This window comes from Genypterus blacodes, unplaced genomic scaffold, assembly GCF_046128005.1.
Source record: "Genypterus blacodes isolate CSIRO-AG114 ecotype Tasmania unplaced genomic scaffold, CSIRO-AGI_Gbla_v1 ptg000260l_1, whole genome shotgun sequence".
In the NCBI taxonomy this organism is placed as follows: domain Eukaryota; kingdom Metazoa; phylum Chordata; class Actinopteri; order Ophidiiformes; family Ophidiidae; genus Genypterus; species Genypterus blacodes.
Window position 1 is genome coordinate 513,866 of NW_027467053.1, and position 24,441 is coordinate 538,306.

General features: G+C 43.7%; 1 protein-coding gene and 1 pseudogene across 1 annotated transcript; both read right to left on the bottom strand.

Annotated features, from left to right (window-relative positions):
- Nucleotides 1-148: 148 nt before the first annotated feature.
- Nucleotides 149-1,997, bottom strand: LOC143017040 (ankyrin repeat domain-containing protein 46-like). Its single transcript, XM_076171644.1, has 3 exons — nt 1,687-1,997; nt 1,249-1,407; nt 149-365 (listed from the first exon to the last, which is right to left on the bottom strand). The coding sequence occupies exons 1-3, from the start codon at nt 1,995-1,997 to the stop codon at nt 149-151; spliced, it is 687 nt and encodes a 228-aa protein (XP_076027759.1).
- A 4,901-nt stretch (nt 1,998-6,898) lies between these two features.
- Nucleotides 6,899-8,910, bottom strand: LOC143017036 (ankyrin repeat domain-containing protein 46-like; annotated as a pseudogene).
- Nucleotides 8,911-24,441: the final 15,531 nt, after the last annotated feature.

Genomic DNA, 24,441 nt, shown 5'->3' on the forward strand with positions numbered 1-24,441 from the left:
ACTCAAAAATTGCGACCTTTTCATCGACTAGACCTGGAAAAGTTCCAGACTGCAAATAATGAAAAATGTGATTTTGTCGGTCAGACTTTGCTTGTTTGTTCCTCTGCACGGCTCCTCTGCTGCTCTGCTCTGGCCTCCCCGCCCTCCCTCAGTGCACCAACTCCAGCTGGCTGGTGGAGAAAGGCAGGACTCCGCTCACGTAGTAGGCGATGCCCAGGGAGAGGAGGGCGACGACCACCAGCAGCAGCAGGACCCGCCAGAAGCCCAGGTCCTCCACAAACTCCTGCCAGGTGGTCCTGAAGCTGAACAGGACAACCTCGCTGCTCTGCAGGTTATGGTTTAGCAAAGAGTGGCTCTCCATCGCACTGAGACACAGGGACACAATTATAGGGCCAATCAGTCAAAAATCTACCTGATAACATCACATGAAATGCTCCTCTGTGTCTCTGAATGTGTGTGTGTGTGTGTGTGTGTGTGTGTGTGTGTGTGTGTGTGTGTGTGTGTGTGTGTGTGTGTGTGTGTGTGTGTGTTTCTGTACATTCCATTTTTAACAGACACCAGTAAATCCTCTGTAACGTTGGTACATTGTGGCGTTTAACCACACCTGAGTCAATATTTACAAAAAGTCTACACCTCCAAATTAAAATTGCACTTCCTGAGAGAAATCATGGAAGATCTCAGAAAAAGATTGTTTCCTGAAAAATAGAAAACTCTTTGCTGATCCCGAATCAGCGCATATCAGCACCAATCCCACCTAACTGCTTCCTGTGCATGTAACCCTCTGTCAACTCACAGAATTGATGAACAGACTGAATGCAGGTGAAGAACAGATGGAATTCCAAGAGTTACAGGGAATGTGAAAGGAAATTGTGACAGTGATGTGACAGAAAAGGTCAAACAGAAAAGGTATAGTATTAGTAAAATAGTAAAGAGTGTTGGATACATCAACATTTTGCAAATGTTCACACAAAAGACTCTTATTCAGCTGGTTTGGGTGGAGAATCAGCCATGTGGATAAATGTTACTAATAATGTTAAACACAAGAAGCTCTCAGACACTTTTATTTTGTCAAATAGCTCTCAGAGGAAAAAAGGTTGGAGACCACTGACAAAGGGGAAACTCGTAACCACAGCTGCATTATTGTACCAGACTGCACTCATGCTTTCACGCGCACACACAGCACTGTCGTCATGTTTGCAGCCATTATAATTCATCAGGTTGCTGTGGGGGTCAGGTTAAAGCTCTCACCTTTCACTCTGGGCCATCTGCATGGTCTCCAGTTTGGAGTGGGGTCCCCTGTTGAAGCCTTTCACTTCCTGCTCCTCCAGCCCCTCCAGCAGGCGGATGGCATCCTTGTTGACGCCGCGTCTCTTTGCCAGCACCAAGGGAGTCGATCCGTTATGATTGCTGTGATGCAGGAAGAGCAGAAGCACCGTTAACAGTTACAGTTAATGCTGGAGAGTCAGAAGTTTAAGAGCTGCTCTTCTTTCTTCAGACCTTTGTAGCACATCCTCGTACAAATTCAACTCCAACCACAGAATACAACTCCTGTCAGGCATGTGAACCAGTATTCTGGAGTTGAACGAAGACAGGAGTGAGCAATCTTGGTATTTGAGATGAACTGAGCAAATCTCACCCTAGATTCTGTAACGCACATTGAATCATCTGAACAAGTCTCTCTCTTACCAGATATCAATTTTCAGCCCGTTGGACACCAGGAACTGTATAGTATCCACCTGTCCACACAGATGCAGCGCTGTGTTGCCGTGGTAGTCGGTCGCCAACAGATCCGCCCCAAACTTGTGCAGGAGTCGGCATATGTCCACGTTCCCGCGGACGGCGGCTAGGTGCAGGCCGGTGCGGCCCCGGTTGTCGCGGATGTTGGGGTCACATCCCGTCTCCAGGAGCCTCTTGGCAAAGGGCAGGTCTCCATCAATGCACGACTGCAGCAAAGGCACGCTGGTCTGCGACAAGTCGTTGATAAGGACAAAGGCCATGTCCGAGTGGGTATCAGAAAATTCCATACTAAACATGTCACACATAATAACAAATGTGACAGCAGTCAGTGAACGCAGCAGCCTGAGAGAAGGGTTGATGTCACATGGACATGGACAGTGGTCAACTACGCCCTCTAGTGTCGAATCTCGGAGCCTCTACCAGGGAAGGAATCCGTATTCGTTTAGACTTTTTCAGCAATTTGCAATGCAACCCCATTGCTGAGGTTGTTTGCGACGTAGCAACTACAGCAATGCAATCAACCCCAAACAAACAAACAATTCAAAGCATCAGGAAAGTTACTTTAGTTTTGCATTCTAGTTTAATCTGTAGTACTTTACTCTTCCTTCCTCCATCCATCTACACCTCTATGATGTCGAGGGTCACAGGCTCTGCAGGGAGAGGAGATGTAGATCCTAACGTTATACAATACAGAACGAGTGAGGCTCTTTATGTAACACACTTCCAAGGACTTCCCAGCATGCCTTGGGGTGGTGTTTTTCAGTTTTGTGTGGTGTGTTTCAGTGTTACTAAACATTCTGTTCAAGTGTAAGTAGTATAGTAGTAATGAAGGGTATTCACATTTAGATTTAGTTTACTTTCTGTTGTGTTGTTTGTTTGTTGTAATAGCTGGTGGCACTTTGAGGGAGAATGTGTGTGCTGTGAATCAGCTCACGCCTGCTATATGAAAAAGTCAACACAGTACTTACCAATATGTGGCCTACCTATGTAGAACAACATCTTGAAGATGAAAGCTGAATCAGCGAGGGGTGTCGTCAAATAACTCAGTTTATCAGAAACCCAATTACCACCTTATGATCAAACAGGGCACGGTGCTGGCAGCTACTAACCTACAGCCTAGAAATCTTTTTTCATTCGGCCCCAATGATGAAGCTCTCTACTGAACATGCCACAGACAACGCTGCTACTTGCGTTACTCTTATGTCTCTACGCTATCCTGTAAAAACTGTATTTACCCTATGATATCATTGCAATTCCAATCTACTTGGAGTCCTTCCTTCTTTCTCTCCAACTCTCTTCTCTTTTCCCCTCTGCATGTGTGCATATACAGTCAATGAATCCATTATAATTCATCAGGTTGCTATGGGGGTCAGGTTAAAGCTCTTACCTTTCACTCTAGGCCATCTGCATGGTCTCCAGTTTGGAGTGGGGTCCCCTGTTGAAGCCTTTCACTTCCTGCTCCTCCAGCCCCTCCAGCAGGCGGATGGCATCCTTGTTGACGCCGCGTCTCTTTGCCAGCACCAAGGGAGTCGATCCGTTGTGATTGCTGTGATGCAGGAAGAGCAGAAGCCCCAACAGTTACAGTTAATGCTGGAGAGAACTGCACTGTGGACAAGTAAGAGCAAAAACAATCGGCTCCGCTTTTACCTGAGCGCTTCAACTTGGAGCGGTGAAGTTGACTTCAAGTTGAACATCAGTGTATAAATGAGGATCAGTAACTAAACTACAGATTATTTTTTCGATTAGTCGATTAATCTATAGATTATATTTATTACACATATCACAATTATTTTCCCCAAAATAAATGTTTAATTAATATTTCAATATTTTCTTCAATCATCTTCTCTTGAAAACAAGCAAATGTCAAAGGATTGCAATGCATTATTCCACAACTTTCCACCTTTTGACTGATAATCTCTGTTTTACAAACCAACCCATTGCTTATTCAATTCAAGTAAGAGTGATCGAGCGCAATCTGCATTCAACAACAAAAATACGTGAGACGCACAAGTCAGTTTGCGCTGCAATCAGACAGTCTGCGTTTGCAATGTGTAGACAAATACAAGCTCAGAACAAAAAATACTTCGTAGTTGTAGCTGGGGTCTGGGACATCATGAAAAGTTATTTGATTGAAATCCCTGCAAAACTCTCTGCTCAAAGCAACACCACATCCTGCCTATAAATAGAGATGTTCGTTAGAATAAAAGTGGAGGGGCTGCAGCATCTCAATAAGATGTGTGTGAAGAAAAGAATACTAAACCAGTTAAGTAGTTTGATTCTTCTACGAGGCGTTGACCCTGCTGAACTCCACTCCATTGCCCCACTCAACTCCACTGGACTCCATCCTCCCTCTAGCATCATCTTGCACTCAACTGCAATTTGCACAACTTTCTGTTTGCACTGATCATTTCCATTTCATTTCTGTACTGCACTAAGACTCTTTGCACTATTTATTTACATATTTATTAATTTATAATTATGGTTAGTATATATAGTATATAGAATGTATATAGTTTATTCTGTATAAAGTCTGTATATATTCTTTATTCTGTATATATAATAGTACACTTTTGCACTTTCTGGTTGGATGCTGCTGCATTTCATTGGCTTGTACCTGTACTTGCTCATTGACAATAAAGTTGAATCTAATCTAATCTAATCTAAAAAAATAAAGTGATGAATGGTATTAACATGTAGATTTAGTTTACTTTCTGTTATGTTGTTATCGCTGTAATAGCTCGTGGCACCGTGAAAGAGGATGTGGGTGTGAAACAAATCATATGAATAACTGTGTAAAACAGGAACACTGCAGTAGTGACAGGTTCCACCATGATTCATTTGACTGTATGGCTGGGGAAGTACAAGGTGGGGAATTGAGAGATCTATGTGCTCATACACTGCTGGCTGCGCAAGGCACCGAATCTTCAATTGCTCCCCCCCCTCTGCGAAGGGTGTTAATGTAATGTAAGTTTGGATAAATGCGTCTGCCAAAATGCCATGTAATGTAAACCCCTCCCCCCACCTTTGGCATGACTGTATTTTCTTCTACTTTAAAAGTATAAATATACACTCAATAAATATTTCTCCTATTGACACTTTCTCTTGTTGGGCGCTGGACCAGATGTTTACTTGTGTGTTGTTGTATTCAAATCTCAATTATGTCTCTTTGGATGAAAGTGTCTGTTACATGTTACTTTCCATTTGCATCCGCCAACACTCAACGCTGTACTTTGGAAACACAATGAATGCACATTTCTCTATAACTGTGTTGGTCTTTACTTCTTCTCACCCTTCACCATCGTTTACTCTTCCTTCCTTCCATCCACCTACACCTCTATGATGTTGAGGGTCACAGGCTCTGCAGGGAGAGGAGATGTAGATCCTAACGTTATACAACACAGAACGAGTGAGGCTCTATTCTAACACAGGCAAAGCAAAGCAGACAGAAGATTAGAATCATACACAGGTGTGATTTTATTTATTTTCTACTTGAACTTGGGAGTTTGCCACGTAGCAACTACAGCAATGCAATCAACCCCAGCCCAACAAACCATCAATTCAAAGCTTCAGGAAAGCTACTTTAATTTTGTTGCATTCTAGTTTAATCTGTTGTACTTTACTCTTCAAACTTCTGCGGGGTTTATACGATGGAAAAGGAACGACGAGCTTGCGTTTGAGCTTGATCTCAAGTCTGGGGGGCACGGGTACGGGGCTGGGTTTAACAGGAGCGTGTCTGTGGATGGTGCCGCACACGGGGACTTGTCTCTAGAGGTGTTTCGGACTAAGCAGGAGGATCAAGGCGTGTTCTTCTGCTATCGTGGGGAGGCGAGGGAGGAACACAGGGTCGCTGCCGTGCGGCTGACGGTCACCGCGAACCCCGAACCGACCAACTGCACCGTTTCGGTCCCTGTAAGTCCCGTCCGCACCGGAACACAACACTTATGCAGTGGGCAGGGGCGTGCGGTTAGGGGAGGCAGAGCAAAACTAATAATTATATAATCAATAATATTAATCAATAAAATTAATAATTAAATAATCAAATAATATTACTATTTCAAAGAGGCCTTTGTTTGGGACTCCTAAGTATCAAACGTGCAGTGTTCATACAGATAACCTGATTTTCTTCTTTTCTTGTCCTCGGTAGCCAACACAGTGCAGCACTGAACAGACACCGACGTGGGCCATCATCATCATCGTCATCCTCACCATCATCACCCTCACAGCAGTATTAGTTTCTCTGTGGTGGCGTCGCAGAGGCGCACCTGGAGCCGAGAGCGAAGGATCTCCTACGACAACCTGCATCAACGGCATTGAGCAGGGCTCCTCCTCCTCCCCCTTCTCCTCCTCCTCTCCTGACCCCCTTTCAAACGGCCACATATATTGAGCCACCTGATGACTGTGTTGGTGTCTCATGCTTTAATCTGATGTCAGGGAGATAAAGAGCCCACATGCTCATTATGTAAACCAGCAGGGAGCTCTTATACACATGAGCCTTAACATGACTGTATTTTCTTCTGTTTTCTACATATATCACAGGATATCTCTATATGCCAGAGCTTTGATTTGCACTTTTATGGAATAAATCTGATGTGGAGGTGACATTAACTCTTGTTGCCCTCTGGACCAGATGTTTGCTTGTGTGTTGTTGTATTCAAATCTCATATTTGTATGAGATATGTCTCTTTGGATAAGTGTGTCTGCTAAATGACTAAATGTAAACAGAACCTTACATCTGCAACTACCAACACTGATGCGTGTCTTCAAACACTGTACTTCAGATACACAATAAATGCACTTTTCTATATAATATAACTGTATCTAGTTACTTTTTCTCACCCCATCGAAGATTGGAATCATACACAGGTGTGATTTTGTTTATTACCACTTGGAAAAAGGATTTACTTCAAATGAGTTACAGTTACACAGAAAATCAACAGGGAATCTACAGTAACAAGGTTTACAGTTTCATTTTAATAGAATGAATATACAACAAAGTAAGTAAGAAGCATTAACCTGCTGCCATAATCCTGCACTTCAATTTCAGCGCCTACATGTGACGTATACAAAGTAAACACAAAGCGGCATGCTTGTGGCAGGAATTGAAATGTTTGGAGTGTAAATGTTCTGGGTCTTTCCTGGCTTCTGACCTTCAGGGCAGGATTATACATAAATAAAAGTTCTTTTTAATTGAAAGTTTTCCACTCAAGAAATTGCGACCTTTTCATCGACTAGACCTGGAAAAGTTCCAGACTGCAAATAATGAAAAATGTGATTTTGTCTGTCAGAGTTTGCTCGTTTGTTCCTCTGCACGGCTCCTCTGCTGCTCTGCTCTGGCCTCCCCGCCCTCCCTCAGTGCACCAACTCCAGCTGGCTGGTGGAGAAAGGCAGGACTCCGCTCACGTAGTAGGCGATGCCCAGGGAGAGGAGGGCGATGACCACCAGCAGCAGCAGGACCCGCCAGAAGCCCAGGTCCTCCACAAACTCCTGCCAGGTGGTCCTGAAGCTGGACAGGACACCCTCGCTGCTCTGCAGGTTGGGGTTTAGCAAAGAGTGGCTCTCCATCGCACTGAGACACGGGGACACAATTATAGGGGCAATCAGTCAAATATCTACCTGACAAGATAACATGAAATGCTCCTCTGTGTCTCTGAATGTGTGTGTGTGTGTGTGTGTGTGTGTGTGTGTGTGTGTGTTTGTTTGTTTGTTTGTTTGTTTGTTTGTTTGTTTGTTTGTTTGTTTGTTTGTTTGTTTGTGTGTGTGTGTGTGTGTAACAGACACCAGTAAATCCTCTGTAACCTTGGTACATTGTGGCGTTTAACCACACCTGAGTCAATATTTACAAAAAGTCTACACCTCCAAATTAAAATTGCACTTCCTGAGAGAAATCATGGAAGATCCTGAAAAATAAAAAACTCTTTGCTGATCCTTTGCCTTTATTGAAAGGTGAACTGTAGAGACGGCGCACATCAGCTCCACTCTCTCCTAACTGCTTCCTGTGCATGTAACCCTCTGACAACTCACAGAATTGATGAACAGACTGAATGCAGGTGAAGAACAGATGGAATTCCAAGAGTTACAGGGAATGTGAACGGAAATTATGATAGTGATGTGACAGAAAAGGTCAAATAGGAAAGGTATAGTATTAGTAAAATAGTAAAGAGTGTTGGATACATCAACATTTTGCAAATGTTCACACAAAAGACTCTTATTCAGCTGGTTTGGGTGGAGAATCAGCCATGTGGATAAATGTTACTAATAATGTTAAACACAAGAAGCTCTCAGAGGAAAAAAGGTTGGAGACCACTGACAAAGGGGAAACTCGTAACCACAGCTGCATTATTGTACCAGACTGCACTCATGCTTTCACGCACACACACAGCCCTGTCGTCATGTTTGCAGCCATCATCAGGCTGCTGTCGGGGTCAGGTTAAAGCTCTCACCTTTCACTCTGGGCCATCTGCATGGTCTCCAGTTTGGAGTGGGGTCCCCTGTTGAAGCCTTTCACTTCCTGCTCCTCCAGCCCCTCCAGCAGGCGGATGACATCCTTGTTGACGCCGCGTCTCTTTGCCAGCACCAAGGGAGTCGATCCGTTATGATTGCTGTGATGCAGGAAGAGCAGAAGCACCAACAGTTACAATTAATGCTGGAGAGTCAGAAGTTTAAGAACTGCTCTTCTTTCTTCAGACCTTTGTAGCACATCCTGCTACAAATTCAACTCCAACCACAAAATACAACTCCTGTCAGGCATGTGAACCAGTATTCTGGAGTTGAACGCAGACAGGAGTAAGCAATCTTGGTATTTGAGATGAACTGAGCAAATCTCACCCTAGATTCTGTAACGCACATTGAATCATCTGAATAAGTCTCTCTCTTACAAGATATAAATTTTCAGCCCGTTGGACACCAGGAACTGTATAGTATCCACATGTCCACACAGATGCAGCGCCAACAGTCGGCCAACAGATCCGCCCCAAACTTGTGCAGGAGTCGGCATATGTCCACGTTCCCGCGGGCGGCGGCTAGGTGCAGGCCGGTGCGGCCCCGGTTGTCGCGGATGTTGGGGTCACATCCCGTCTCAAGGAGCCTCTTGGCAAAGGGCAGGTCTCCATCAATGCACGACTGCAGCAAAGGCACGCTGGTCTGCGAGGAGTCGTTGATGAAGACATTGGACATGTCTGAGTGGGTATCAGAAAATTCCAGCGTACCTGCATTGCGGAGAAAAAGCAGGAGATGTATAGTTTAATAAAGTATAATAAATACATCTAAATAAAGTTGGATCATTTAAAGGCCCTGTGTTGGAGCAGTGAGGACATGTTGACAGTTTGTCCTACAGAAAGAAAGGGGACAAGAACAAGGAGAAGGAAGATTTTCATACTAAACATGTCACACATAATAACAAATGTGACAGCAGTCAGTGAACGCAGCAGGCTGAGAGAAGGGTTGATGTCACATGGACATGGACAGTGGTCCACTACGCCCTCTGGTGTCGAATGTCGGAGCCTCTACCAGGGAAGGAATCCGTATTCGTTTAGACTTTTTCAGCAATTTGCAATGCAACCCCATTGCTGAGGTTGTTTGCGATGTAGCAACTACAGCAATGCAATCAACCCCAAACAAACAATTCAAAGCTTCAGGAAAGTTACTTTAGTTTTGTTGCATTCTAGTTTAATCTGTAGTACTTTACTCTTCCTTCCTCCATCCATCTACACCTCTATGATGTCGAGGGTCACAGGCTCTGCAGGGAGAGGAGATGTAGATCCTAATCTACGTTATACAACACAGAACGAGTGAGGCTCCATTCTAACACACTTCCAAGGACTTCCCAGCATGCCTTGGGGTGGTGTTTTTCAGTTTTGTGTGGTGTGTTTCAGTGTTACTAAACATTCTGTTCAAGTGTAAGTAGTATAGTAGTAACGAATGGTATTCACATTTAGATTTAGTTTACTTTCTGTTGTGTTGTTTGTTTGTTGTAATAGCTGGTGGCACTTTGAGGGAAAATGTGTGTGCTGTGAATCAGCTTATGCCTGCTACATGACAGAAGTGAAGATAGTATTCACCAATATACAGCCTACCCATGTAGGATGATATACTAAAGATGAAAGCTAAATCAGCGAGGCGTGTCGTCAAATAACTCAGTTTATCAGAAACCCAATTACCACCTTATAATCAAACAGGGCACGGTGCTGGCATCACTAACCTACAGCCTAGAAATCTTTGTTCATTCGGCTCAATGATGAAGCTCTCTACTGAACATGCCACAGACAACGCTGCTACTTGCATTACTCTTATGTCTGTACGCTATCCTGTAAAAACTGTATTTACCCTATGACATCATTGCAATTCCAATCTACTTGTAGTCTACTTCCGGGTCTTCGTTTAAAGTTTAACAACAAGTGATAACACAACCTTTCTTTTTTCTCTTCATCTCTCTTCTCTTTCCCCTCTTTATATATAAAAAAATATCTCCAATATATCCTACAAATGTTTGCGCAAGGTCATGTACAATGTTTGCCTCAATAAAAACAAATTGCAACAACATGTTGCATGTGTGCACATACGGTAAATGAATCCATTATAATTCATCAGGTTGCTATGGGGGTCAGGTTAAAGCTCTTACCTTTCACTCTAGGCCATCTGCATGGTCTCCAGTTTGGAGTGGGGTCCCCTGTTGAAGCCTTTCACTTCCTGCTCCTCCAGCCCCTCCAGCAGGCGGATGGCATCCTTGTTGACGCCGCGTCTCTTTGCCAGCACCAAGGGAGTCGATCCGTTGTGATTGCTGTGATGCAGGAAGAGCAGAAGCACCAACAGTTACAGTTAATGCTGGAGAGAACTGCACTGTGGACAAGTAAGAGCAAAAACAATCGGCTCTGCTTTTACCTGAGCGCTTCAACTTGGAGCGGTGAAGTTGACTTCAAGTTGAACATCAGTGTATAAATGAGGATCAGTAATAACTAGGGCTGCACCCAACGATTATTTTAACAATTAATCTACAGATTATTTTTTCGATTAGTCGATTAATCTATAGATTATATTTATTACACATATCACAATTATTTTCCCCAAAATAAATGTCTAATTAATATTTCAATATTTTCTTCAATCATCTTCTCTTGAAAACAAGCAAATGTCAAAGGATTGCAATGCATTATTCCACAACTAGCCACCTTTTGACTGATAATCTCCGTTTTACAAACCAACACATTGCTTATTCAATTCAAGTAAGACTGATCGAGCGCAATCTGCATTCAACAACAAAAATACATGAGACGCACACGTCAGTTTGCGCTGCAATCAGACAGTCTGCGTTTGCAATGTGTAGACAAATACAAGCTCAGAACAAAAAATACTTAGTAGTTGTAGCTGGGGTCGGGGACATCATGAAAAGTTATTTGATTGAAATCTCTGCAAAACTCTCTGCTCAAAGCAACACCACATCCTGCCTATAAATAGAGATGTTCGTTAGAATAAAAGCGGAGGGGCTGCAGCATCTCAATAAGACGTGTGTGAAGAAAGAATACTAAACCAGTTAAGTAGTTTGATAAATAATACAGTTAATAGAGATCAGACATGATTACCATTGATCGAGCTATGTGTCTAACAGTCCGTTCGTCGCCCTTCCGCCCTGAAAAGAGACTTATTGCGCCACAAGCAGCGGTGTCGCTGCGTTTGCTTGTCACAATCTGACTGATTGAGCGGGACTTCTCTAGACCTCCTGACTCCCTTTCAGATGGTCACATACACTGAACAACCTGGTGATTAAATGGGTTTCTCTTGCTTCAATTTGATATCAGGGAGATTATCACACTGTACTTCAGCTACACAATGAATGCACTTTTCGTTAATATAACTATGTCTAGTTACTCTTTCTCACCCTTTACCATCGTTTACTCTTCCTTCCTCCATCCATTTACACCTCTATGATGTTGAGGGTCACAGGCTCTGCGGGGAGAGGAGATGTAGATCCTAATCTACGTTATTACAACACAGAACGAGTGAGGCTCTATTCTAACACACTTCCAAGGACTTCCTAGCATGCCTTGGGACGGTGTGGTTAGGTTTTGTGTGGTGTGTTTCAGTGTTACTAAATATTCTGTTCAAGTGTTAGTAGTACCGTAGTCATGAAGGGTATTAACATTTAGATTTAGTTTTCTTTCTGTTATGTTGTTGTTATCGCTGTAATAGCTGGTGGCACAGTGAAAGAGAATGTAGGTGTGAAACAACTCCCTTGTGCAACTCCACCTTGTTAAGGGAAAGTCCTGACATATCGTAGATGAGTGTGAGTCGGGGCAACCCTTCACTGCAGCAGCTGGCGCACTTTCTAATGTCGCACCCCAACTGCCTACCCCATTTCCCCCCACCTTCCTTGTCATGACTGTTTATTCTTCCACGTGTAGATATAGATTCATACCCAATAAAAATCCCATTCTTAGAACTTTCTCTTTGCCCTCTCCGGACCAGATGTTTGCCTGTGTGTTGTTGTATTCAAAACTCATTTATGTCTCTTTGGATGAAAGTATCTGTCAAATGTGAACGTTACTTTACATTTGCAACCACCAACACTGATACCCATTACATTACATTACATTATGGTCATTTAGCAGACGCTTTTATCCAAACCGACTTACAATAAGTGTGTTCAACAAAGGTAGATCAAAGAACTTCAGGTCACAAGAAATCATAAGCGCATTTCCTTCCTAAACCAACAGCTAAGAGCATAACTAGAGCTAGAGTAGAAGTGCAATAAGTTAGGTACTATGATGAATGAGAAAAAAGGACAAATTAGAAATGAAAGATTAGAAAACAAGAGCATCAGAAGAGCTAGACAGAGTAGGTGATGTCCTAAGAGGGAGGATCCGGGTAGTTGACCATAGCCTGGAGGTATGAAGGAGCAAATCAATCACTCAATGCTGTACTTTGGATACACAATGAATGCACATTTCTCTATAACTGTGTTGGTCTTTACTTCTTCTCCCCCTTTACCACCGTTTACTCTTCCTTCCATCCATCCATCTACACCTCTATGATGTTGAGGGTCACAGGCTCTGCAGGGAGAGGAGATGTAGATCCTAACGTTATACAACACAGAACGAGTGAGGCTCTATTCTAACGCAAAGCAAAGCAGACGGAAGATTAGAATCATACACAGGTGTGATTTTATTTATTTTCTACTTGAAATTAGATGTTTGCGACGTAGCAACTACAGCAATGCAATCAACCCCAGCCCAACAAACAAACAATTCAAAGCTACTTTAATTGTGTTGCATTCTAGTTTAATCTGTAGTACTTTACTCTTCCTTCCTCCATCCATCTACACCTCTATGATGTCGTGGGTCACAGGCTCTGCAGGGAGAGGAGATGTAGATCCTAAAAGGTTATACAACACAGAACGAGTGAGACTCTATTCTAACACACTTCCAAGGACCTCCTAGCATGCCTGGGGACGGTGTGGTTAAGTTTTGTGTGGTGTGTTTCAGTGTTACTAAATATTCTGTTCATGTGTTAGTAGTAGTAGTAATGAATGGCATTCACATTTAGATTTTGCTTACTTTCTGTTATGTTGTTGTTATGGTCGATGGAACGGAGATGTCCACGCCTAGAAAAACCGTCGCTGTGACACGTGCATGCTGCAGTACTTCCCCTTCCCTCCGTTGTTTCTGACCGAGCGGACAACTACACAAGCGCTCTGTCTCCTTACCTTCTCTTCTTTCGAATCAGACATGTAAATTCTACAACATGTCTTCTTTATTTACGCATCTGCTCAGCTCGCGGAGCATGTGTTATTAGGAGATGGTTCTACGTTCCGGGTTGGAAGAGCAACCAGTGCCCTGATGGTATGTGAGCCAGCGTCACTCTGTGGTTTACATGCTGCTCTCTCAGTCTACCTGCTGTGTTGCATGTGGAGGTGGTGGTGAAATAAAAGATGTACAGTGCCATGATCCAGGTCTGTTCATCGCAGAGAGCATAGTTTGATTAGTGCCCATTCTAAATGCATAAACCATAGGTAGGTAGGTTAGAAAAAGTATCAAATTTGCAGTTTTTATACTGATTTCCTGATTTTCGTCTTTTCATGTCCTCGGTAGCCAACACCATACAGCACCGAACAGACACCGACGTGGGCCATAATCATCATCATCGTCATCGTCATCGTCATCGTCATCGTCATCCTCACCCTCACCCTCAGCCCCACCCTCACAGCAGTATTATTCTTTTGCCTACCTATGTTGAACGCACTTATTGGAAGTAGCTTTGGATAAAAGCGTCTGCTAAATGACTGTAATGTAATGTATTAGTTTATCTGTTGTGGCCTCGCAGAGTCGCACGTGGAGCCGAGAGCGAAGGATTTGCATTCTTGAACGCGGCACCGTGGAAAACCGAGAAATAGTTAAAACGCAAGTTAGAAAAAACAAGTGCTCATAGAACCACCACGTCACACGCCTTCGATAGCAGAGAGGCTGGCGCTAGTATTTGCACCATTGAGTCTTCCACTCTTGTTCCAGTCTGATATTTGCTTAAAATGTCACAGATCACGCTGAACCAAACCTCCATACTGGGAAATTCATTCCGATTAAAAGTCTTAAACGGGTGAGGCAATAACTCTTTTAGATACAGTCAGTATAAGAGGAAAAGAAGAAGAAACACTTTTATTAATCCCCGGGGGGAAATTCTTCTACTCACTCAGTTATATGCTTTACATTACTGTTGTGCACAGACAGTTGAAACACACACACACATGTAAACATCCCCATGCAGCAATTTTGTGAAGAGATGCTGAGTGAGGGGGGCAGCCCCTTGTAGGCGCCCGGGAGTAATTTGGGGGGTTCTCTCATCTCCTGGGCACCTCGGCGGTGCCCAGGAGATGAGAGAACCCCCCTCGGCGGTGCCCAGGAGATACGCCGGCATCCCTCCAGCCACCAGCCCATCGTCCGTTTTTTTTTGTCGTGGTCCTCCTGAGACTTGGACCGGCGACCCTTCGGCTACCACCCAAGTGACTCTGTAGACTGAGCCACTGCCACCCTCCTTATATAAGGATCAAATCATTAGTCATAGGCTGCTTGCATGTTATTATCTGGATATGTTGCCAATATTAAAGGAGACGATGTACACATACATATTAGAACAAGGAAGAGCACAAGCAAGAGTTTAAGTTTTGTGTGGTGTGTTTCAGTGTTACTAAATATTCTGTTCAAGTGTTAGTAGTATAGTAGTGATTAATGTTATTCACATTTAGATTTAGTTTACCTTCAGTTATGTTGTTGTCATTGTTGTACTAGCTGGTGGCACCGTGAATGACAATGTGGGTGCGAAACATCTGATTCATGCGGTGAACTTTTCTATGTTAATGGAGGTAATGTTGCATGTTCTGAAATGTTGCGCAGTGATGTCCCTTTGCGCGTGGCAGAAGAAGGCTTCATAGGAAACCACAAACTGTTAACTGCAGCGCAGAAAGCTGTCAATTGTGCACCCAGACGTAGTCACCTAGACATACTCAGTCTGTGATTACATACTTCGTCGTTTATCGCCAAAAATGTTGGCGTTCACGCTGCTCTGTGTGATAGTATTTTATCTCTGCTGTACTCAGGCGTCTGCACAGTTCTCGGCGCGTGTGATATTGGGAGATGGTTGCACCTTCCCGGGTTGGAAGATCGACTCGTGCCCGGATGTTGCGGACACCAGGCTGGTCCACCGGACACTGCCTGCCATACCGACACCGATGGCTCGACTTCATGACGGGATTTGGGAGCCAGAAAACGGGTTCAAAGACAAGGTCGCTCCAGGCTCTGCTGTCGCCCTCAAGTTCACGACTTTTAACGAAAACGGGTTGTACGAGTTGAGGTGCGGGGCTGGCTACATCCTCAGCCGCTTCCAGCTGGAGGTCGTGGCGCCTGTGGAAGTGACAGCGTCTGATGGACAAAGCGTCAAACTACCATGTTACCTCGAGACTGTGGGTCATACTTCTGCGGGGTTTATACGATGGAAAAGGAACGACGAGCTTGTGTTTGAGCTTGATCTCAAGTCTGGGGGAATGTATATAGTCTGTATTCTGTATATATAATAGTACACTTTTGCACTTTCTGGTTGGATGCTACTGCATAGCTTGTACCTGTATTTGCTCATTGACAATAAAGTTGAATCTAATCTAATCTAATCTAAAAAAAATAAAGTGATGAATGGTATTAACATGGAGATTTAGTTTACTTTCTGTTATGTTGTTATCGCTGTAATAGCTCGTGGCACCGTGAAAGAGGATGTGGGTGTGAAACAAATGATATGAATAACTGTGCAAGACAGGAAATTGCAGTCTACACTGCAGAAGCGACAGGTTCCACCATGATTCATTTGACTGTATGGCTGGGGAAGTACAAGGCGGGGGATTGAGAGATCTATGTGCTCATACACTGCTGGCTACGCAAGGCACCGAACCTTCAATTGCTCCCCCCTCTGCGAAGGGTGTTAATGTAATGTAAGTCGCTTTGGATAAATGCGTCTGCCAAAAATGTAATGTAATGTAATGTAAACCCCCCCCCCCCCCCCCCCCCCCCCCCACACCTTTGGCATGACTGTATTTTCTTCTACTTTAAAAGTATAAATATACACTCGATAAATATTTCTCCTATTGACACTTTCTCTTGTTGGGCACTGGACCAGATGTTTACTTGTGTGTTGCTGTATTCAAATCTTAATTATGTCTCTTTGGGTGAAAGTGTCTGTTAAATGTTACTTTCCATTTGCATCCCCCAACACTCAACGCTGTACTTTGGAAACACAATGAATGCACATTTCTCTATAACTGTGTTGGTCTTTACTTCTTCTCACCCTTCACCATCGTTTACTCTTCCTTCCTTCCATCCACCTACAACTCTATGATGTTGAGGGTCACAGGCTCTGCAGGGAGAGGAGATGTAGATCCTAACGTTATACAACACAGAACGAGTGAGACTCTATTCTAACACAGGCAAAGCAAAGCAGACAGAAGATTAGAATCATACACAGGTGTGATTTTATTTATTTTCTACTTGAACTTGGGAGTTTGCCACGTAGCAACTACAGCAATGCAATCAACCCCAGCCCAACAAACCATCAATTCAAAGCTTCAGGAAAGCTACTTTAATTTTGTTGCATTCTAGTTTAATCTGTAGTACTTTACTCTTCAAACTTCTGCGGGGTTTATACGATGGAAAAGGAACGACGAGCTTGTGTTTGAGCTTGATCTCAAGTCTGGGGGGCGCGGGTACGGGGCTGGGTTTGACAGGAGCGTGTCTGTGGATGGTGCCGCACACGGGGACTTGTCTCTGGAGGTGTTTCGGACTAAGCAGGAGGATCAAGGCGTGTTCTTCTGCTATCGTGGGGAGGCGAGGGAGGAACACAGGGTCGCTGCCGTGCGGCTGACAGTCACCGCGAACCCCGAACCGACCAACTGCACCGTTTCGGTCCCTGTAAGTCCCGTCCGCACCGGAACACAACACTTATGCAGTGGGCAGGGGCGTGCGGTTAGGGGGGGCAGAGCCATACTAATGATAATATAATCAAATAATATTACTATTTGTTCACTTTGTATAACACATTAGGTCTGGCTGATGCAGGTGGTTGTACTTTCATTTGTAATGAATGAGTAAGAATTTTGGAATAGCGACAGCAAACTTGACACATAGGGTGCAGAAGAAGAGCCGCTATAAATCTTACGTTCTTCTTTGGCCTAATATATCTTACATGTGTGTGTACACATGTTGATATGAGATATGAAACATATCCAGTTAATAATGTGCAAGCAGCCAAATAAATGGTGAATTGAAACTCCTATATTGAATTCATATATTGAGATTAATCTATAAATCTGACTTTGAAAGAGTCATTGGCCTCACCAGCCACGAACCACACTGCATGTCACTGTAGCTCTGCTGTTAGTGTTTTAGTTCTAGTTTAGCTAGCAGCATGGATCTGATCATCGCTGTCCAGGACTCCTAGGTATCAAACTTGCAGGTTTTATGCACACGCCATCGATAGCAGAGACGCTGGCGCTAGTATTTGCACCATTGAGTCTTCCACTCTTGTTCCAGTCTGATATTTGCTTAAAATGTCACAGATCACGCTGAACCAAACCTCCATACTGGGAAATTCATTCCGATTAAAAGTCTAAAACGGGGGAGGCAATAACTCTTTTAGATACAGTCAGTATAAGAGGAAAAGAAGAAGAAACACTTTTATTAATCCCGGGGGGGAAATTCTTCTACTCACTCAGTTATATGCTTTACACTACTGTTGTACACAGACAGTTGAAACACACACACACACATGTAAACATCCCCATGCAGCAATTTTGTGAAGAGATGCTGAGTGAGGGGGGCAGCCCCTTGTAGGCGCCCGGGACCAATTTGGGGGGTTAGGTGCCTTGCTCAAGGGCACCTCGGCGGTGCCCAGGAGATGCGCCGACATCCCTCCAGCCACCAGCCCATCGTCTGTTTTTTTTTGTCGTGGTCCTCCTGAGGCTTGGACCGGCGACCCTTCGGCTACCACCCAAGTGACTCTGTAGACTGAGCCACTGCCACCCTCCTTATATAAGGATCAAATCATTAGTCATAGGCTGCTTGCATGTTATTATCTGGATATGTTGCCAATATTAAAGGAGACGATGTACACATACATATTAGAACAAGGAAGAGCACAAGCAAGAGTTTAAGTTTTGTGTGGTGTGTTTCAGTGTTACTAAATATTCTGTTCAAGTGTTAGTAGTATAGTAGTGATTAATGTTATTCACATTTAGATTTAGTTTACCTTCAGTTATGTTGTTGTCATTGTTGTACTAGCTGGTGGCACCGTGAATGACAATGTGGGTGCGAAACAACTGAGTCGTGCGGTGAACTTAAGTATGTTGCAGGAAATGGAACATGTGAAAGCGAAACTGCACACAAGAACAACCAGACATAGATCGCGACATACTCAGTATGTGCACACATTGCCTCTACGTCATTTGTCGCCGAGCATGTTGGCAATCACGCTGCTCTGTGATATAGTATTATACCACTGCTGTACTCAAGCGTCTGCTCAGATTGCGGCCCGTGTGATTTTGGGAGACGGTTACACCTTCCCGGGTTGGAAGATCGACTCGTGCCCGGATGGTGCGGACACCACGCTGGTCCACCGGACACTGCGTGCCATACCGACACCGATGGCTCGACTTCATGACGGGATTTGGGAGCCAGAGAACGGGTTCAAAGACAAGGTCGCTCCAGGCTCTGCTGTCGCCCTCAAGTTCACGACTTTTAACGATAACGGGGTGTACGAGTTGAGGTGCGGGGCTGGCTACATCCTCAGCCGCTTCCAGCTGGAGGTCGTGGCGCCTGTGGAAGTGACAGCGTCTGTTGGTCAAAGCGTTAAACTCCCATGTTACCTCGATACTGTGGGTCAAACTTCTGCGGGGTTTATACGATGGAAAAGGAACGATGAGCTTGTGTTTGAGCTTGATCTCAAGTCTGGGGGGCGCGGGTACGGGGCTGGGTTTAACAGGAGCGTGTCTGTGGATGGTGCCGCACACGGGGACTTGTCTCTGGAGGTGTTTCGGACTAAGCCGGAGGATCAAGGCGTGTTCTTCTGCTATCGTGGGGAGGCGAGGGAGGAACACAGGGTCGGTGCCGTGCGGCTGACGGTCACCGCGAACCCCGAACCGACCAACTTAACCATTTCGGTCCCGGTAAGTGCCGTCCGCACCGGAACACAACACTTATGCAGTCGGCAGAGGCGTGCGGTTAGGGGAGGCAGAGCCAAACTAATAATAATATAATCAAATAATACTAATATTTGTTTGGAGGCAGTAGCTCAGTGGGTAGAGCTTCCGCTTGGTAACCGGAGGGTTGCCGGTTCGAGTCCCTGCCGAGGTGCCCCTGAGCAAGGCAAAGAATCCTCAATTGCTCCCCCTCTGCGAAGGGTGGTAGTGTAATGCAATTTAAGTCACTTTGGATAAAAGCGTCTGCCAAATAATCGTAATATAATGTTTGGGACTCCTAAGTATCAAACATGCAGTGTTTATACAGATAACCTGATTTTCTTCTTTTCTTGTCCTCGGTAGCCAACACAGTGCAGCACTGAACAGACACCTACGTGGGCCAGCATCATCATCGTCATCCTCACCATCATCACCCTCACCCTCACAGCAGTATTAGTTTATCCGTGGTGGCGTCGCAGAGGCGCACCTGGAGCCGAGAGCGGAGGATCTCCTACCACAACCCCCCTCAACAGCATTGAGCAGGGCTCCTCTAGACCTCCTGACCCCCTTTCAAACGGCCACATATATTGAGCCACCTGATGGTTGTGTGAGTTTCTCATGCTTTAATCTGATGTCAGGGCGATAAAGAGCCCACATGTTCATTATGTAAACCAGCAGGGAGCTTTTATACACATGAGCCTTAACATGAGTGTATTTTTTTCTATTTTATAAATATAAATCTATACAAAACAAGAATTTCTCTTCACGGCACTTTCTCTTGTTGCTGTCTGGGCCAGATGATTGCTTGTTGTATTCAAATCTCATTTATGTCTCTTTGGATACAAAATAAATGCACATTTCTCTATAACTGTGTGGGTCTAGTTACTTTTTTCACCCTTTACCACCGTTTTCTCTTCCTTCCATCCATCCATCCATCTACACCTCTATGATGTTGAGGGTCACAGGCTCTGCAGGGAGAGGAGATGTAGATCCTAACGTTATACAACACAGAACGAGTGAGGCTCTATTCTAACACAGGCAAAGCAAAGCAGACAGAAGATTAGAATCATACACAGGTGTGATTTTATTTATTTTCCACTTGAAATAAGGATTTACTTCAAATGAGTTGCACACAAAATCAACAGGGAATCTACAGTTACAAGGTTTACAGTTGCATTTTAATAGAATGAATATACAACAAAGTAAGTAAGAAGCATTAACCTGCTGCCATAATCCTGCACTTCAATTTCAGCGCCTACATGTGACGTATACAAAGTAAACACAAAGCGGCATGCTTGTGGCAGGAACGTCTCATGAAATGTAACCGCTGTACTCTGCATGTAGCCGGCGACACTCCGACATTCCTGCACCTCTTCAGTGAATCCCTGTCCAGTTATCGCAGCGCTATAGTTTCCGTTGTGAGATGTTTGTTAGAATAAAAGCAGAGGGGCTGCAGCATCTCAATAAGACGTGTGTGAAGAAAAGAATACTAAACCAGTTAAGTAGTTTGATAATAATACAGTTAATAGAGATCAGGCAGGGGAAAAAACAAAGATATAAAACATATTGGCATATGTAACAGAACACATGAGAAAGGAATGAAAGGTGGTGTACAGGGACAGAGACGTGTGAGCGTCTGAGCCAGCGTCACTCTGTGGTTTACATGCTGCTCTCTCAGTCTACCTGCTGTGTTGCATGTGGAGGTGGTGGTGAATAAAAGATGTACAGTTCTATTCAAGTGTTAGTAGTATAGTAGTTATACATGTTATTCACATTTAAATTTATTTTACCTCTGTGTGTGTGTGTGTGTGTGTGTGTGTCTACATCTGATCAATGAAGTGAACATTTATTGTGCAAACAACAACTTTGAAAAGTTCATCAAAAAAAGAGAACAGAACATGAAATATGAACAAATCTGAATCAGCAATGTCCAGGCTTTGAATATGTTTGAGAGAAACAGATAGATTGAGAGAGGGAGTGTGTGTGTGTGTGTGTGTGTGTGTGTGTGTGTGTGTGTGTGTGTGTGTGTGTGTGTGTGTGTGTGTGTGTGTGTGTGTGTGTGTGTGTGTGTGTGTGTGTGTGTGTGTGTGTGTGTGTATGGCAGCAGCAGCAGCTGTACATGGGCCCATACACACCTGCTAGGATGAGAAGTCCCATGTGGGCTTTTGTCTCTTGGGGCATCCACATCACTCCATCCAAACACTGAATGCCTCCCGTGTAGATTTGTCATTTGTTCAATGAGCTGGGTCATGTCAGGAGTAAAGAAAAGGTCAAAAGATGATGCCACATGGTGAATCCTGGATATGGCATATCTTGTGGGCGCTGGCATCGTGCCGGTGGGTGCCTGGATGGAACGCAGCATCTCGGCATGGGATGGAGACCAGACTTGCCCATTATTTGCTGTCCACCCAGTGGTAGGATGATCAGGATCCTCTGTGTCCTCTCCACTTATCATCGTTACTCTTCCTCCATCAGTGGAAGAAGCGTCCACCATTATCACCTTGCTGTTTCCTGATGATCCAATGCAACAGTTTCCTAAGTCCATCATGCACGGGTAGTGAATTTGTCATTAAATCCACAAAGGCGTGACGCAGCTATATGATGATTCGCCCCCACATTCTCTTTCAAAGTGCCACCAGCTGTTGCAACAACATTAACATTAAATATGTTATGAACAGAATATTTAGTCAATTATCACCACTTTTCTTCATAATGAAATGCTGACATTAGAGAATATATGGTTTTATAAAGGAGTGGCAGAGAGATCAGAAATGTGGTTTCAATGGAAGTCAATGGTGCCATTTCTGCCTCGAGGGTGTCCAGTGTGAGTATTTGATACTACATAAAAAATACTAATGCAATCAAATCAATTTCACTACTAATCTTTGACACAGCCAAGACTCTAATCACCACCAAAGCCCCATCCATTTACCATTTAGTTTATGGAAAATAATGACCTTTTGTGTTTTTTTGTCATAAATAATGACACCTTCAAGTAGTTAAACAGGCATTGAAAGGGTTAAAATCCCGAAAATTATTGAATGTTTGGTAGTTTTGAGCAGCTCAGAAGTTGCTTAAGAGATTTATGAAAAAAAGTAGAAAAAAATATTGATGTATGATGATATTATAGCAGTTTTTATGTGTGTGGCTTGTTTTGCCACGCAATTTTTAATGCAATTGATGAAAGTTCGTTGGATGGAATGGCTAGAGTAACAGCTCTGTGTAGAAGAAGGGTGAATTTGGTGCCTTGTGTTGGGACTATGGGGGAGTACTTCCTAGGATGCCTTGGGGCGTTGTGTTTAAGCTTTGTGTGGTTTGTTTCAGTGTTATTAAATATTCTGTTCAAGTGTTAGTAGTATAGTAGTGATTAATGTTATTCACATTTAGATTTAGTTTACTTTCTGCTATCTTGTCGTCATTGTTGCAATAGCTGGTGGCACCGTGAAAGAGAATGTTGGGGCGAATCATCAGATACCTACGTCAACAGTTATTTGTAGAGTGAATACGTCAAGAATGTAACTGAAGATGGAATCGTTACAGCTATACATCTGTGTACTTGGTCTGGCATATAGAACAATGCTGACCCCGCTGCGTATATACCGAGATCCGACTAGAGCAGGGTGAAGTGATCACAGACTATGGCCACACCCTTGTGATGAACAGTTTCCATTGCTGTGAAGGGTCAGTAGCACTGGTTAAAAATCACATCGCATGCCTGCCAACTAAACTGAAACTCAACATACGGACACAGTCTCACACTCACTCTCTCAATCTATCTGTTTCATTCATACATATTCTAAACCTTGACATTGCTGGTTCAAAGATGTTCATATTTCATGTTCTGTTGTGTTCTCTTTTGCTGATGAAGTTTTCAAAGTTGTTGTTGTTTGCACAATAAATGTTCACATTTATGATCAGATGTTGACACACACACACACACACACACACACACACACACACACACACACACACACACACACACACACACACACACACACACACACACACACACACACACACAAAGCCTAGGTGCATAAACAAAGTAGCAGTTGTTTTTGTTTTTTAGCACAACAAAGGCAGGAGGCTCCTCTTCACAGATACAGAGAATGTTGGGGCAAATCATCAGATACCTGCGTCAAACAGGCTGAGACAATTGATCTACTCTGGGAAGGATATAGGTGAAAAAACGCTGGTTGCTGCTGTACTTCTGGGCACCAAGGCTGACAGTTAAGTCAATATTGACTTTGCTGCGCACAGATCATACAAGATGATTGTGGACAATGGCCACACCCTTGCGAAAAACAGCAAACATTGCTGTGAAGGGTCAGTGGCACTGGGAAGGAGTCACACTGCATGTTACTATTGGTGGCTTATGTATTGTTGTTATCACATCTCATTTATGACTCTTTCAATAAAAGTGTCTGCTAAGTGTAAAAGGAAATGTTACCTCACATATGCAAAATAAATGCACAATTCTATAATATAACTGTATTGGTCCAGTCTTTATTCTCACCCTTACCATCGTTTGCTCACCCTTCCTCCCATCCATCTACAACTCTATGATGTTGAGGGTCACAGGCTCTAAAGGGAGAGGAGATGTAGATCCTAACGTTATCCAACACAGAACGAGTGAGGCTCTATTCTAACACAGGCAAAGCAAAGCAGACGGAAGATTAGAATCATGGCTATGTACATATACATATTAGAACAAGGAAGAGCGTTATACTTATAGCGGCTCTTCCTCTGCACCCTCCGTGTGTCTCAAGTTTGCCATCGCAATTCCTCAATTCATACTCATTCAATATAAATGAGTGAGTATATCCAATCCGTGAGAAAAATACAAGAGCACATCTTTTTTAAAGGAATTTGTGTGTATAATGCAATTGATTAAAGTTCATTGGATGAAAAAGCTAGAGTATCAGCTCTGTGTAAGAAGGGTGAGTTTGGTGCCTTGTGTTTAAGTTTTGTGTGGTGTGTCTCAGAGTTACAAAATATTCTGTTCAAGT

Coding starts and splice junctions, on each gene's coding strand:
- LOC143017040 (XM_076171644.1), bottom strand. CDS start 1,997: ATGGCCTTTGTCCTTATCAACGACTTGTCGCAGACCAGCGTGCCTTTG. Junction 1,408..1,686: donor GGGCTGAAAATTGATATCTG/GTAAGAGAGAGA, acceptor CCTGCATCACAG/CAATCATAACGGATCGACTC. Junction 366..1,248: donor CAGATGGCCCAGAGTGAAAG/GTGAGAGCTTTA, acceptor CCTGTGTCTCAG/TGCGATGGAGAGCCACTCTT.